We start from the raw sequence: 17869 nt of genomic DNA, 5'->3' as shown, positions 1-17869 counted from the left end.
AGGGATCACGAGGTTGTTGGTGTGTTGAATGCTTGTTGTTGATTGTTTGTGATGTATATACTTGGGTTCCTGCTACCTATTTACTTGTCTGTGAAAAGCGCCAAGGTGTTACGGGAGAACTGAAGACATTTGGCTGATTAAAACCTTTTTACTGTACATCAACTTTACTGTGTTTTTGGATGTGTTTGTTTTACTTAACCTTTGGACTTGTTTGTTTATATCATTCTTTTCGGACATTTTGGTTTCTTTTGTCGTTGGTTTGGTATTTGGGAGTTTTTGCTCCGGGAACCTACAAAATTGAAGGTTTGTTTTGTAATTGTTATAATTATTGTTGTTAGAACGACTTTGGTCGATTATTTGTGAATTGCGAATAAACTTGGTATCTAATTTAGAGTTTTGGTTCTCTTGCCTACTTGGATTCGTGATTTGCGAATATCGACGGCCAGTACTTCAATAGTTGGAACGGGCAAAAACTTATAATTGGACGTGACAAGCTTGCATATCTAAGAACAGTTATTGCTGAAGTGAAGATGTGTCAGTCCCCATTAAGTCGGAGTAAATAGAGAATGACCTTGAAAGAGTGGGAACATTGCCCGCAACAGTTGAAGATCCTAGTAACAATGCTGATAGGGAGAGATGATTGTAATGATGATTTCGTTTTTACTAGGAACTATGAATACCCGAGTGTTTTGTACCATGCTTGAAACCGTTTGCAATAGGCTTCATTTTTACAATCTTCTTCCGTCTTCTAACGTGAGACTTGGAGGGTTCATGCGTTTGAGTGCTCAAGTGGCACGTGGTGTTCTAGATATAACGACCGGCGTTTGCTTCAACTTGTCAGAATGTTATTTATTTCGTAACAAAATTAAGCTTCGCTGTAGCGTCGGGAAAACCACTACGACCATCTCCAAGTTCGTATTCTAGAATCTCTAACCCAGCAAATGAACCTTGCTCAAGGGAGGCTGACAGATGATTCACTCAAATTTCATGCTGACTACATCATTATTCGTATCCACGAATTTCATCTTGGTGGTCTGATCAAAGTCACATTCGAATCCTTGTTCAATGAATGTGAAGATGTATTCAGGGTCCATGTAGAGGAACTTGATGGTGCCTCAGAGATCAGAGTGCCACTACTCGAAATTGGCACAGCTGAACATAAACACCACTTCATTCTTTTTAAGAATCTGAGAGATATTTATCTGCAGCGATCCTGATTTTGTTGCAGATCATGGTCAAAAATTTGTCTTTGTTCACTATTCATTACCAGTGTCTCGAGTTGGCAAAAGCTCGAGATGGTGACTGGGTGCAACATGCTAGCATGGTAAGTTGCGTGTGCAAACGTCTTAAATTATCGACAACGACAGAAAACCGGTCCGAGTATCTTGTTTTCTTTTGCAGCTTGCAGTTTCATAAAGATGCCGATATCAGGATCAAAATCCTGAGTAAAATCAAACAATGTCCAAATATTAAACGGCATAATGTGACCAGTGGGTGACAGAGGTTGGTGAAATTCTAAAACAACACTTCTGTGGTTGGAAACCGTAGTAGGCCACCATATGTATAGACGATAAACGGGTAAAAGCATTCTTTCATACGAGAGCAAAGCAGCTCAAACAAACAACCTCCTTCCTTGTACTGGCTATGCAGTGAACGGCAATGTGAGACATTTTGTTGATGTAAAATCTACTGCTATTGTTGTATAAGGCAGCTTGACTTTGACAGTATCTAGAATCACTAGGTAGGTGCTCAAGTAGGCCAACATTGTAGCTTCTTTGTGTGCGGTGAGCGATTTCAGTCCTGTTATGAGTAGTTGGGGGGATTGTATGTTTCAGGTAAGAGAGGTGTTCATGGTAGTGTACTGGTTCCTAGAGCTTGCAAGGTTCACACTATAAGACTTACCGGTGTCACGTGTAGGTGTGGTTTTAGTCGGATATAACGTCACGTTAGGATGAATGGGAACTGCCAGCCCACCGTTTGTTGTAGGGCATTCCATTGCTGTGAGCAGGTGCATGTTGTGGTTTAAGGGTGCTAAAGCACTTGTGGGTCTCCACAGAGGGTTTGGTATTATTTCGTATTGTGGTGACCGAGCGACGGTATCTATTACAGAAGTTCCTGAAAGAACAATTTGTAAGCTTTTTGGGGCTTTGCCGGGGCCGCTAGGGTACTATGGGGGCGTAAGTGGATTGGCATTTGGAGGTAGTTGAGTGTTTCGGCTTAAGATGAGTGTTTGCAGCTGTTTTATATGCAGTCTTGTCCTTAGGACTAGTAGCAGCATGAGACGTACCTCCGTTTTTAGGAGGGGTAGAGAATGGTGTTTCAGGGTTTGTGTAGTGACCAACATTGTAGCTGCCGCTACTACGTAGGCTGAACAATATACGATGAGATTAAGATAGCAGAGGCTGTACAGCTCAAAAACACCGTAAGTTTAAGAAATATTGTCTCCATTGTTTGTCAATGGATAGTACATGTGAGCATTAGTCAACAAACCAATAGGAAAATGGGTTAACACAAGATCAATTGATTAAGTTAAATTGAATAGGGAACTTAATAATAAGCTGTCTCTTTAAACGGCCTCACTAATGTAGAATTATGAAATTGTTCGGTATTAGTACCACTATAATAATAGATCCAATCCCATAATTGTAGATTTGTCATGATGTGGCTGCCTAATTTATAAGATCTCACGTGGAGGTCACATTGTTGTCTATTATGACTTATCGTATCGTGACAATTAACGATATGATTCTTAGCACTTCTGAAGAACACATTTGGGTTAGTGACAGAATAATATACTTCAATGGAGTAGTAATAAGTTACACACAGTGATCACATTTGCAGAGCCGAAGCATGTCATTCCGATTGATTGTTGCCGCGCTCACCATTATTGACCTCCTTTCCACGTTAAATGTTGAATATGAATTTTCTCAATCATCTCATGTACAAACTCCGCCCGTAGCTCCTCCGGGGGCTACTGCCGGTCCCAAGCCCGGGTAAAGGAGGAGGTTTGGGCATGGAGTTAGCGACCCCGTCCGTAGGAAACCAACTCGCTAAAAAACGCTAACCAGAAAAAATTATTCAAACCATTTAAACTCCGCCCTGGGAGTAGAAGGAATAATTATGACGTCTCATGATGAAAGCCGAGCTCCTTTGGAAGTCATGAGGCCGATGCACCTTCTAACAACCAGAGCGACAATTTTTATAGGTACATGGAATGTCCGGACAATGTGGGAGACCGGAAGAGTCTTCCAAATTGCTGCAGAAATTAAAAAATACAACCTGGAGGTGCTTGGAATCAGTGTAACACATTGGACGCAGGTTGGACAACAACGACTAGCTTCAGGGGAACTTCTGTTATACGCCGGTCATGAAGAAGAAAATGCCCCACATACACAAGGAGTTGCATTGATGCTGTCCAGAAAAGCACAAAATGCACTTATAGGATGGGAATCTCATGGACCAAGGATCATCAAAACCTCCTTCAGAACAAAGAGAGAGGACATTAAAATGAACGTCATCCAATGCTATGCGCCTACCAACGACTATGATGAAGACGCTAAAGACCAATTCTACGATAGGCTGCAGTCGATCTTCGAGAAGTGCCCATTCTGATGGGAGATTTCAATGCCAAGGTTGGAATGGACAACATCGGATACGAAGACGTCATGTAACGACATGGACTGAGAAAAAGGAACGAAAATGGTGAGAGATTTGCAAACCTATATGCCTTCAATAAACTGGTCACAAGTGGCAACATATTCCCGCACAAAAACATACACAAAGCCACTTGGCTTTCACCGGATCACACTACACAGAATCAAATCGACCATATTTGCATCAACAAAAAGTTCAGGAGGACGATGGAGGATGTGAGAACCGGAAGAGGAGCTGATATACCATCCGATCATCATTTGCTGGTTGCTAAGATGAAACTAAAACTTAAGAAGCACTGGACAACGAGGCGGACAACATCACAAAAGTTTAATACGACCATTCTTCGGGATACTGACGAACTCAACAAATTCAACATAGCCCTAAACAACTGATTCCAGGCTTTTATTGATCTACTCAATGGAGAGGGAACTGCTATGGGGAGCAACTGGAAAGGTATCAAGGAGGCAACCACTTCAACATGTCAGGAGGTTCTAGGCCAGAAGAAGCACCACCACAAGGAGTGGATCACTGTTGTACACTGGATAAGAATGAAGAAAGGAGGAACAAGAAGGCAGCGATCAATATCGGACGAACAACAACAGAGAAAGCCAAGGCACAAGCTGAATACACAGAAGCAAACAAGCAAGTGAAGAGGAGCATCAGAACCGACAAACGTAAATATGTGGAAGATTTAGCAATGACAGCGTTAAAGGCCGCAAGAGAGGGAAACATGAGACAACTGTATGATACAACAAAGAAACTTGCTGGAAATTACCGTAAACCAGAAACACCAGTGAAATGCAAGGAAGGCAAAGTAATCACCGACATTGAATAACAACAAAACAGGTGGATATAACACTTCAGAGAATTCTTGAATCGACCAGCTCCGCTGGATCCACCCAACATCGAAGTAGCACCCACAGACCTCCCAATCGATGTTGGCCCACCAATAATTGAAGAGATCAGCATGGCCATTAGACAGATCAAGAACGGCAAAGCAGCAGGACCAAAAAACATTCCCATACCAACAGACTGGAAAAAAAACTTCTGATCAAAATACCAAAGAAGGGCGATCTCAGCAAGTGCGATAACTACAGAGGCATTACTCTTCTCTCAATACCAGGAAAAGTCTTCAACAGAGTATTGTTAAACAGGATGAAGGATTCCGTGGACGCCCAACTTCGAGATCAACAAGCTGGATTTCGTAAGGATAGATCGTGTACAGACCAAATCGCAACTCTACGTATCGTTGTGGAACAATCAATTGAATGGAATTCATCACTCTACATCAACTTCATTGACTACGAGAAGGCATTTGATAGCGTGGACAGGACGACACTATGGAGGCTTCTTCGACACTATGGAGTGCCTGAGAAGATAGCCAATATCATACGGGACTCCGAGGATGGACTTAACTGCCAAATCGTCCACGGAGGACAACTCACCGACTCATTCGAGGTAAAGACCGGTGTTAGGCAAGGTTGCTTACTCTCGCCCTTTCTCTTCCTCCTGGTCATCGACTGGATCATGAAGACGTCAACATCTGGAGGAAATCACGGGTTACATTGAACAGGCAGGATGCAGCTGGACGATTTAGACTTCGCGGATGATCTGGCTCTTCTATCATAAATACAACAACAAATGCAGGAGAAAACAACCAGTGTAGCGGCAGCCTCAGCAGCAGTAGGTCTCAATATAAACGAAGGGAAAAGCAAGACTCTCCGATACAATACAATATGCACCAATCAAATTACACTTGACAGAGAAGCTTTGGAGGATGTGGAAACCTTTACATATCTGAGCAGCATCATTGATGAACACGGTGGATCAGATGCAGATGTGAGTGCGCGGATCGGCAAAGCAAGAGCAACATATTTACAACTGAGGAACATCTGGAGCTCAAAACAATTGTCAACCAACACCAAGGTTAGAATTTTCAATACAAATGTCGAGACAGTTCTGCTGTATGGAGCGGAGACGTGGAAAATTACGAAAGCCATTATACAGAAAATACAAGTGTTTATTAACAGCTGTCTACGCAAGATACTTCGGATCCGATGGCCAGACACCATCAGCAACAAGTTACTGTGAGAGACAACAAACCAGATTCCAGTGGAGGAAGAAATCAGGAAGAAGCGCTTGAAGTGGATTGGGCACACCTTGAGGAAATCACCTAATTGTGTCACAAGACAAGCCCTCACATGGAATCCTGAAGGTCAAAGGAGAAGAGGAAGACCAAAGAACACATTACGCCGAGAAATAGAGGCAGACATGAGAAGAATGAACAAAAACTGGATGGAACTAGAAAAGAAGGTCCAGGACAGAGTGGGTTGGAGAATGCTGGTCGGTGGCCTATGCTCCATTTGGAGTAACAGGCGTAAGTAAGTAAGTAAGTATCTCATGTTCAGCCTCGACGATCGTGTAATTAGAATCAATGCCACTACAACCTCACGCATTCCTCATAATGAAGTTCGCGAAGATGAGGTTCATTGACTCACTCTTAAACTGGCTTCAGAATTACCTGAAGAGCCGGATTTTTCGTTCTAAGGCGGACTAAGTGTACAGAAGCTAAAGGGTCTTGATGTAAGGTATTTCACTGAAGATCATTTTAAGCACACTTCTTCCCTAACTTCTATTAGCTACTTCCAAGATCAAACTAGTTCGCCGACTGTTACGATGTCAATACTTATGGATCGTGAAATACGGAGTTGATTTACTCGAGCTTTCAAAAGATCATAAAGTAATATGAAATCGGCGGGAGACGACGAATTAAAAGTTAACCTATCAGGATATTATGCCACGGACATTCATCTTTCCCCGGAGTATAGGAAACACAAATTTACAATAAACCTCTACATATTGTCTCTGTAGAGTACTATCTAGAACCAAAGCCTGGACGTCGGCCGAAAATAGACCAGAGAATTCACACAATGAAAATGCACCTATTCACTTTGCACGAGGGCGGCCTTATCCTGTCGCTCTGGAACATACTAGGTACTTCAAGTCACTACAAAGAAAACATCCTTCCCAAACTCCACCACTGCGCTCAGCGAGGCAATTCCCGACAAATCGTGCATTGGAGAACAAGAACCCTAATACGCCCCCAGTTTCACCATTAGGAATCGCCACCACTTGTAATGCTCTTCCAGATGCAGTGACCACGGCCCCCTCAGTGGATAGCTTAAAGAGCAGACATAACAAACACGTATCTATCTGTAGATTACCACTTTCTACTTGGATTAGCTGTACCCGATGAATATCTTATAACTTGTCCATCATTGTCGCCAACATATACAATCGGCTTACCCACGTCTTATTTCTTATCATCTTCGTTTACGTGATGGTCTTACAATTTAGTATGCTCTCATTATTTGCATTGTTACAAAAAAGTTGTCGTTTAAAAAGTTATTAATATATACTGTTTATAAACAAAATATAGAATGTCTGCATTTTTTTAATGTTTTCATTTACAATCTCATGCACAAAATATCGGACTTTTACCTTTGGCGATGCTTGTAAATAGTGTTTGTTATTAAAAGTATTGACAACATAGAACTACTTCGATAACATGAATAAGCCGTGGCTGCGCGTTTATATTAAATTGTCTCCTAAGAATCGTTTACTTAGTTGCGTGCGGAATGCTTGTGTAATCTACATAATCCACTCCTTAAATAAAGGTGTGCGACAGAAGACATGCAGATATGGCGAATAATCATGTAATGTCATTGGAAGTGATATCTGTGAGTTAAACTGCATATAAGATAGAAAGACGTTTATATACAGCGAAATCTGCGGGTAGTTCACAGTGTGATCCGTATCATTAACTCCAAAAGTTGGGGAAAATGTGGGGTTTTTCACAAATAATAAGAAATTTCGGTGTTTTATAAGTGAAATTCAATGAATTTCCCCGAAGTAACTTGAAACTTAGGGGCCATATTAGAAAAAACCCATAGTCTTCTCAAACATCTCAGAGATTTCCCCAAAAGAACTTGAAAATTTGGAATTTTCAGTTATATTTTCATGAAATGTCCTATTGTAGCTTTCCTAAAATTGACGGCCTTTTCCCCGAAATGGAAATATCTGGTATATAAAACTATATTGCAAGGATATTAAACCAAACATCTGTCTATCCAGACAATGACTTTGTATATATGGTCAAATATACTTGGTTTTGTCATGACCCAAATGAATGACTACACAATGAATATCTCAGAATCAATTAGACGATTTGCATTTCGCAGATGACCTAGCCCATACACATGAACAAATACAGGTGAAGACAACCAATGTAGCAGCAGCGTCTGCGTCACGCGCACCTTTCGAACGGGAAGTTTAGTCCTAACGTGATTTACATTTATCAAACTTTTGCTGTGTTCTTACGCAACAAAAGTACCATTTCCGATCTAAAGAATCTATTCTGAGCTATACGTTCGGTAGATTACTTCTTTTTTTGTGTTTCACTCAACTTAATAGTTAACTGTGGTTTTGCCTCAGCTCACCATAGGTTTTTTTATAGTTTTCACGTAAAGGCTAGCTTTTAGCTTATCGTTAACCGTTTTTATCCACTTTTGCTAGTTTTTGTGTACTGTGTGTTTTTTTAACGGTCCTATATTTACTACTTGTATTTTTAAGACAGTCTCAATCATTAGCCATGAAAAATTCATGCGAAAGACCTTGTTGCCGTTTCGCTGTTACATCTGGCATGCAATGTGACAACTGCAAAGGTTGGTTCCACGAAGCGTGTGCAGATCTAACGGCAGCAGACTCAGCAAGTCTGATCGTAGGTGGGTATGTGTTACGTGCAACACCGATACCGTAGTTATGCTGGGTACCATCATTACTTTACTAACAGGTCTGAGAGACAGGTTGTCTAAGAATTTGGTAAATGACAGTACCATGACGGGTAACAAAACTGGAACTCACAGGGCAAATAAGAAAAAGGATATTGATAGGTCGGCTATCGATGGTGCAGGTAAAAGCACGAGTGATGACATGCTGAAACTCAGCACCATCTTAACATCGACGGTGATCGACTCCCTCAGTAAACTTGGGTCCCCTAGGGAAGAGTCCTTGAATGAGACAGTGGTTCCCAAAAACCCTATGGGTGGTTGGACACACGTTGACAGGAGTAAAAAGGCCCAAGCGTCCCCGCCGAAGCTGAACATCCCAAGTACCGTGCGGAAATCAACTGGTGACATAGCCGCACAGTCTACCCCTAAGACTGTCCGCCCGGTCATCACTGAGCCCAGGAATCGAATCGTGCTTCGACATCCAAACAACAAGGTACCAAACCTAGACGCCCTGGAAAACCTGGGAAATCAATTACGGTTCGTGATGACTCTGTCATAATCATGAACCTTATTGACAACCCCGACCTTCCTCTCAGTAGGCAGGACAAAAATGATAGGATGCTCTGGGGAGAATTGAACAAGAGGCTTAAACTCCCTGGAATAGAGCCTTTGACGGTCACACGGCTCACTCGGGGGAAGGACTCTAACCACCAAAACCACCCGAGGCTGCTTCGTGTAACACTTAAGAATGCCTCCGACGTAGAGGACGTCCTGCTAGCGAGTCACTTACTGAAATCTGATGGGAACGTAAGAATACTGCCCGACATACCGTATTCTGAACGAAATCTCATCCGGAACATCCCTAAGGAATATCGCGAGGCGTTTTTCCGTGGAAGAAATATCATTGTGCAAGGTGTACCGGAAAATATGGACCCAACTCAAGCAAACTCTGATATTCGGGGATGGAAATTCATTAAGCATTCCTTAGAACTCAAAAACATATTGACCCAACGGGTGATGCGACTAGCCAAGAGAAACGGTGACTCTAGACCCCGGCTATTGAAGATAACCTTCCCCTCCTCCCACATGGTGGCTGCAACTCTGGAAGCATTTCGTGCTAACAGACGTCGGTTGCCAACTGGCATCCATATGCATCCGGATAGGTCCCACGACAGCAGGATCAAGCACAAACGAAATCTGGAGATGACAATTCCACTCATGGACTGTCTCGACCATAGAAAAAAACGTGTGAAGGACAGGGACTACCAACTCGGTAAACATTGTATAGGTAGGCTACCTACCACTCACGCACGGCTCATATAGACATACAGGAAGAAGCTCACGCGTTCCAAATTGAAAGCATAAACTGCTTATACATGAACGCCGCGAGTTTGCCGAACAAAATGGATGAGCTACGTGAACTTAGCAACGCTAATGATGCCCATCTGATAGGAATATCCGAAACTTGGATAACGTCTCAGTTTACGGACCAGGAGCTAGCAGTACCTGGAATGTCTTTATTTCGCAACGACAGGAAAATTGGAATGGGGGGCGGGGTAGCATTATACAAACGGTCATGCCTGGAGGCGCACCAACTTCACAACCAAGAGTTTCTCAATCTTGATGAGTCAGTATGGTGCTCAGTAAGATTGTCTACCACCTCGAGGTATCTAGTTGGGGTCATCTACAGGAAGCCCGCTGCCGACATCGAGTATGACAATCGTCTGCTGGAAGGATTAACTCGCTCTACGCGTCTTGGATTCTCTCAAATCCTGATTCTAGGGGACTTCAATCTTCCTAGAATCAACTTCGTGGAACTCTACTAAAGCTCTGTTCTTCAACCTCATCAGTGACCTGGGATTATTCGAAAATGTGAAGTCGACAACTCTTTGGAGAAACAGTCAGACGTCGTCGCGCTTAAAGTGGGTATTCACAAATGAAGAATTCCTAGTTGACGACCTCTCAATCCTGGCTTCCCTGGGGAAAAGTGATCACGCCGCCCTATCCTTCAGATTTGTCATCAAAACGGAGCTAAGATATCCCACTAGCAACAGGCGCTGGAATTTCAAACGGTTGAATATGTTAGCTTTACACGACTATCTACAAAAGGTGGATTGGGATGTTAACCCTCAACTTGGAGTGGATGCTCATTGGGATTTTTTGCTGCACACGATCTTATGTGCTACTGAGCATTCAGTTTCTAAAATGGTCCCAAAAAGCTACAAACAACCTCCAATCATCAAGAACCGCACTCGTCGTTTGCTAAGCCGCAAAAGGCACTGTTGGGCCGAATATAAACGAACCGATAATAACGACGCACACAGGCAATAGAAACACATAAGGAACAGACGTTCAAAGGCAATAAGAGAAGACAGGCTTCAGTACCATACCAAGCTTATCGATAAATTCGTCTCCGATCCGAAAAGCTTATTCAGTTACGCAGCTTCTCTTCGACAAGCCAAAACTGGAGTTTCCCAACTGCTAGGTCCTAATGGCCCGACCAGTAACGACGGTGATGCCGCTAACCTTTTGGCTGAACAATACTCTCAGACATTCCAGCCGATCCCTATCAACTATACTAACGAAAGCTTCACCTGCACCTGTACAGGACCTTCCGAAGTGGACCTGAGTGCTGACCTGGTGCTCCGTAAACTGCAGCACATAAGAAAAGACACTTCTCCCGGTCCGGATATGGTTCATTCTGCTGTATTGAGGGAAGCAGCTTCACCACTTGGCTTGATGTTTACACACTCGATAATCTTAAGAAAACTGCCGGAAATTTGGAAGCTGGCTCACATCACACCAATTTTCAAAGGGGATCGACGCAGTAAACCCTCAAGCTACAGACCAGTGGCCCTTCTCTCCATACCTTCTAAAACTATGGAATCTCTAATATACGACGGTATGCAAGAATACTTATCATCCTTAAAGTTCTTCTCACATCAACAGCATGGTTTCAGAAAGGGTCATTCTTGTATGACCAACCTGCTGACTGCGGTGGATAGATGGACAACCATCCTTGATCGCAAGGGGAAGGTTAACGTCATTTACCTGGATTTCTCAAAAGCTTTTGATAGGGTCAACCACGTATGTCTTATCAATAAGCTTATACGCTTGGGTATCTAACCCCCTTTGATTGACTGGCTCACTTCATATCTAGAAAACCGACATTTCAAGGTCAGGGTTAACTTCACTCTCTCTCAGGCTATGAAATGTCCTAGTGGAGTCCCCCAGGGCTCAATACTAGGACCTCTTCTCTTCTTGATTTACATTAACGATCTTCCTCAACAAGTTTCATCTGACTTATTGCTTTTTGCTGATGATGTGAAACTTTGGGGAGAGATACGTAATCATAATGATATACTAGTTCTTCAGGAGGATCTGACCCGACTTCAAAGTTGGGCAGACGACAACGGACTTACCTTCAACACTTCAAAGTGCAAAGTAGTCCATCTGAGACATGTTGCAGACTATAGTTATAACTTAGGTAACTCCCCTCTAGAAGTTTCCCAAGTCGAAAAAGTTTTAGGAGTGTTGGTACCCTATGACCTGAAATCGTACGCGAACTGTGACAAAAACGCTTCTTAAGCAAACCTTGCACTGGTAACATTGAAGCGCATTTTTGGCCAGTTTGACGGTAAAACCTTCCATATAATCTTCAACAGTTTTATTCGTCCCCATTTTGAGTACGGAAACATAGTATTTCCTCCCTCCCTCCAAAAGGATAAGGACACTCTGGAACGTATATAACGTCGAGCCACGAAATCAGTTCGGGGACTCAAATTCAAACCTTATGAAGAGCGCCTCCAATCACTTAACTTTTGCCCGTTAGAGTACAGGCGTCTTAGAGGTGACCTTCTTATGACTTACAGTATCCTTAATACTTCTGGTCATCCCCTTAAACATCTTCTTAAGCTTAGTCATCACACCAACCTAAGAGGTAACACCCAGAAACTGGAGACCCTACATAGCAGAACAGACTGCAGACTCAACTTCTACTCTGTTAGAGTTGTCAAGTGCTGGAATTCGCTGCCGACTGAGCTAGTCCAAGAGACCTCCCAGGAGTCCTTTAAGAGGAAACTTGACCTATTCTCAAGGACTAAGGATAACATTATTATGATTTACCAAATTCATTTTTTCCTCTACTATCGTTAACATACCTAGGTTTTTGCCTGGAGGTATTGGTGGCCCACTGCTACTAGACACGGAAGCACGTTAATCGAAAGCTTCTTCTATTCCGTCCTCAACCATTTGAACCATTTGAAATACAACACATAGGACGCCAAGCCAGTCACACTTGGTGGGGAAACTTTGGAAGATGTAGGGTCTTTCACGTACCTGATAAGCGTCACTGATGAACAGGGAGGATCTGATGCATATGTAGAGGCGAGGATCGACGAGGCAAGGACTGCATTCGTACAATTGAAGGGTATATGGAACCCAAAACGACTGGCAACCAATATCGAAATGAGAATATTCAATACGAACGTCAAGACAGTTAGTCCTACTGTACGGAGCTGAAACGTGGAGAAATACTAAACCCATCAGCAGGAAAGTACAAGTATCTATAGACAATTGTTTACGCAAAATACTCAATATTCACTGTCCGGATACTATCAGTAACAGCGTTTCATGAGAGAGGACAAACCAGCTTCCAGCTGAGGAGGAAATTAGGAAAAGACGTTTGAGGTGGTCCGAACATACACTACGGAAATCACGAATCCGCAGCACGAGGCAAGTGCTAACTTGTATTAGTGAAGGAAAGCGGAAAACTGGAAGGCCAAAGAACACACTACACCGGTGAATAGAAGCAGGTCCTTAAGAATAAGTCAAGTTTCCTCTTAAAGGACTCCTGGGAGGTCTCTTGGACTAGCTCAGTCGGCAGCGAATTCCAGCATTTGACAACTCTTACGGAGTAGAAATTGTGTCTACAGTCTGTCCTGCTATGTTGGGTCTCCAGTTTCTGGGTGTTACCTCTTAGGTTGGTGTGATGACTAAGCTTAAGAAGATGTTTAAGGGGATGACCAGAAGTATTAAGGATACTGTAAGTCATAAGAAGGTCACCTCTAAGACGCCTGTACTCTAACGGGCAAAAGTTAAGTGATTGGAGGCGCTCTTCATAAGGTTTGAATTTGAGTCCCCGAAGGCCAAAGAACACACTACACCGGTAAATAGAAGCAGGTATGAAAAGAATGAATGTTAACTGGAAAGAACTGGGATGGATTTCCCAGGACCGGGTTAGATAGAGTACACTGGTGTGCGGCCTATGCTCCTCCACAAGGGGTAACAGACTCAAGTTGGTAATATGAATGAGTATCTAGCATTGAGAGCACAAAGATACTAGGTTCTTCTGTGGCCCATACAAAGGTGCATTTCTAACAATTTTCACATTCTTTTGATAGTGATATTCAGTTTGTTATAGAATCTCTTTCAGCTACCCAATTATTCACATATGTAGTTAAATAAGCTATAAATAACATCCAATCGATCAAAAGCGTGGAGAATGGGATAAAAATATTTGTAATAGATCATAGATTCATTATCTTGCATTCCTTTACATGCTCTGATCTGTCTTTAAGTTTGTCAACATACTATACACAGAAGCCAAAAACCAGATTGTTGAGCTATATAGAAGGACAATCACAAAATTTTTAAGTATGTAAAGCGATTACAGTTAATAAATCCATATCTTATTACGTCTGTTATCAGTTTATTTATATCAACAACGAATATTATTTTCAGTTCAACCATATTGTCTGCAGTATGTGGCATGGAATCATCACGAAAAATATAAAGTAAGTTTTAACCACTTCAGTTTGCATAATGTGAAGAATTTTAAACAACGGCTCAATAGTACAGTCAACAGCACACATGTTCTTAAGTAAGGACCAACTTACACAGAAACGAAAACTTCTGTAAGAGTGTATCATGTGTTTATTTAGTGAAAGAGTTAGGAAGTAGACTTTTTGCCACAATTCCCAACTCACAATATAGTATCCATCAAACTTAATTATACACCTATCAAAGATCGTGGTTGTCATAAAAATTTAGCAATTTTGGTGGGTTTTATATTATGCCATGTTGGAGTGTATTTTGTTTGGTACCTCCTAAAATGTAATATCACTGTGTTAAATACCAATATGTCTAGTTTTAGGTTCCTTTGCAACATATGCTTCACTACTGACCTTTCTAATTTCTTTTACGTAGACAAACCGACGTACTGTATTAAGTGGCTCAATAGTAACACGTGAAAGATGTTAATTGATTTGCTGTTTTTGAAACAGATGTTTCCAAGAATAGTTTACCAATTCTGGTATTACTTCTTAAGATTAAATTCAGTATGGTCGAACTACTTTGCAGTTAACTGTTTACGCGTATTGTAGCGAAAGGACCTAATTATTCTGTTTTCACCAGCGGATACCTAAAATTAGTTGAAAAAACTATTCACTTTCACTCAGTCACTCAATTACGTAGCATTTTTTTAAATACAGCTAAACTAACTGCATATTAGGTATGCTAGTTTGTATCATCTAAATTGACGTTGTTTACCAGAAATTAGTGAGTTAAATTTGAAGAATATGGGTCTTCAGATCAGTATCTCATTTATCTTTATATGATCTAGATAGTCTGGCTGAGCTCATTTATGGAGCTGGTAATGATAGACGATGCCACTAAAGATTATATCAAGAAGTCCTCGAGCTTTTGTATTACAGCTAGATATAATAACCTGTTTGATTGACTACTTACAAATAATAATTTGATGCTGAAATAGACTGCATATCTAATTGTTTCTTATTGTCGCTACACTTTGAACTGTGACTACGCATCATATATTCAACAAACACTTGAGCAAACTCAGGAATCCAGATATATGTACATGAAGTTTGTCTAGGGATATCTACATGCTGTAAACACTCTAAGGGTGCGGCACCTCCCTGAACAGAGATTAGTGTCGACAAGCTACCGCCAAAAAAACCTATTTCGAATAAGTTCTATCCACCCGACTTCATTGCAGAACAACAATACGTCCTACTGACCGTTAAAAGCGGTACGCCGAACCAAAATCAGCTGTAACTAGTGGTGTCAAACTTAAACCTAAGTATATGCCTGAAAGCAAGGTGTAATAATAAATGTCGCAACATATTCTTATATTTGTGTATCTACGAAAAAGAATAGGGGTATAGGTGGTTGGACAGAAGAGCTTTAACCATTTGCAGGGGGGGTAGATGTCATTTCTGAACAAGGTATCTAGGTTTACTAGTTCTATTGTGAAGAGTAGTAGCTGGGTGGTTTCGGTCGATAACGGCTTAATGTGAAGGTTGGTTAACCCACGATTATCCGGCGTATAAATTTCCGAATTTGTTGCCCTGAAATTCAAGAAACCAAAAATTAACCTATTTAGAAATAATTATCTCAAACTGTGGTTGTACTATAGCTGTTAATAAATCCCCAAAATCAATAGCTCATTAAGTGTTCGGCATTTGATGCTGACCACACTGTTTTAAGTGGACTTGTTTAACTGAAGGCTTTCGGTCATGCATCCGTACCAGATCACGTTACGACCCAGCGTGGGACACAGCTCCTACGTTCACTAGCCAGATTAGAGTAAACGCTTCTCGATATATTGATAACGTATCAAATATATCTTTCCGATCTCTTCGCATCTGACTTCTGATTTTAACTGGTTGGGGAACGCTTCGAATATAGAAGGTGTTACTGGTTGCTAGTTGCAAAAACTACAAGACTAGTCGTATATTCAGTGGTGAACCTGACGTGATCTGGTACACCAAGCCAAAAAACTGTGAGTCTGTTCCTTTTTCGGATATCATTATTCATTGTTATTCTTTATTTGATTTATATATATTGTGACATACCCTTCCTTTTTCGAATATATTTTAATCATATATTTTTCGTTCTAATAATACTATGACGGAACAGAAATCTTAGGTATTTAAGTTAAAATCTATTCCCCCACCCTCGATTCAATTAACCCCCTTGTGGCCTGACAATATCGAAGCCTGGTTCTTCTACGCATAAGCTGACTTTTGCGGGCATGGAATCACGGACTCACGCTCGCAATTCCTCGCGGTCGTTAAGGCATTACCGCGCGAACTTAACAGGTACCTAACACCTAGTATGTTTACTAGTGATGTTCCGGAACCTTACGAAACTCTCAAACGGTCGATCCTAAAACGCGGAGATCTAACCGATTGACAACGGTTGGATAAACTACTTAACAATATCGACCTGCAACATGGTTCCACGACGGACATGTTGTTAAGGATGAGAGAAGTCATAGGTCAACGAACGTTCGACGATGGCCTATTTAAACAACTCTTCCTGTCTGAAATCCGTAAACAGGTGCAAGCAGTGCTCGTCTCGTTTCGAAACAACGCCGTAGACGAACTCGCTGCATCTGCCGATCGAATTTTAGAAATTACGAAATCGACAAGCGTCGAAGTTTTCTCTGTCATTGTTTTCGAACGACTCCAAAGACATGGCATTACTATCAACATTCAGAGATGCCAAATCGGAACAAACTCTTTAGACTTCTCAGGACACACCATTGATACTCAAGGCAAAGTGGTGGCCATTCTGGATTACCCAGAACCGACCACCATTAAGCAGTTGCGAACTTTCAACGGCCTTGTAAGTTTCTACAGACGGTTCATACATAAATGCGCATCTCTTATGAAGCCGTTAACCGACCAACTTCGTGGAAATGCAAAATCAATTAGTCTAGACGACACCGCTCGAAATGCCTAATAGGAACCAACTTCTCAGACTCTCTAGAACACACTATTGATGCCCAAGGCATCCGACCTCTTAGAAGCAAAGTGGTGGCCATTATGGATTGCCCAGAACCAACAACGATTTAGCGATTGTGCACATTTCATGGGTCTTGTAAGTTTTTATAGACGGTTCTTACCAAAATGAGCATCCCTTACGAAAACGCTAACCGACCAATTCCGTGAAAATGCGAAATCCATTAATCTGGATGACACTGCGCGCAAAGTATTCTCCACAGTTAAGGAACATATCGCTAAGGCAACCCTTCTTGCTCATCAGCACACTCAAGCGCCCATTAGTATCGCCGTAGACGCATCCGACTCAGTAATCGTGGGAGTCTTACAACAATGGGTTAACAACTCATGGCAACCTTTAGGGTTTTTCTCCAGACGGTTGCTAGACGCGGAGTCTAGGTACAGCACTTTCGGTAGGGAACTCCTAGATAAGTATTGTGCTGTACGACATTTTCAACATTCCATCGAAGGAAGAGAATTCGCACTTTTTTACCGATCATAAACCTCTTACCTTCTCTTTAAGTTCATCTTCAGACAAGTACTCACTGATCATCAGCACGAGTTATCACCGAAAACTCTTAAACTGCGTATTAAGCAGATGAGAACAGGTAAGGAAACCTT

At 41.8% G+C, this 17869-nt stretch overlaps 1 protein-coding gene across 1 annotated transcript in view; it reads left to right on the top strand.

Annotated features, from left to right (window-relative positions):
• The window catches only part of Smp_066420 (hypothetical protein), a gene marked incomplete at both ends in the record, with an annotated part of 81733 nt that extends 74823 nt beyond the window's left edge, over nt 1-6910 (top strand). Inside the window, one exon of the mRNA XM_018789297.1 lies at nt 6526-6910. Coding sequence (XP_018646481.1) covers nt 6526-6910 — 385 coding nt within the window. The remainder of the gene's footprint in view (nt 1-6525) is intronic.
• Between the last annotated feature and the right edge of the window lie 10959 nt (nt 6911-17869).

This window comes from Schistosoma mansoni (genome assembly GCF_000237925.1).
Source record: "Schistosoma mansoni, WGS project CABG00000000 data, supercontig 0136, strain Puerto Rico, whole genome shotgun sequence".
NCBI classification, from domain to species: Eukaryota; Metazoa; Platyhelminthes; class Trematoda; order Strigeidida; family Schistosomatidae; genus Schistosoma; species Schistosoma mansoni.
This window is presented reverse-complemented; position numbering and strand designations above follow the sequence as displayed.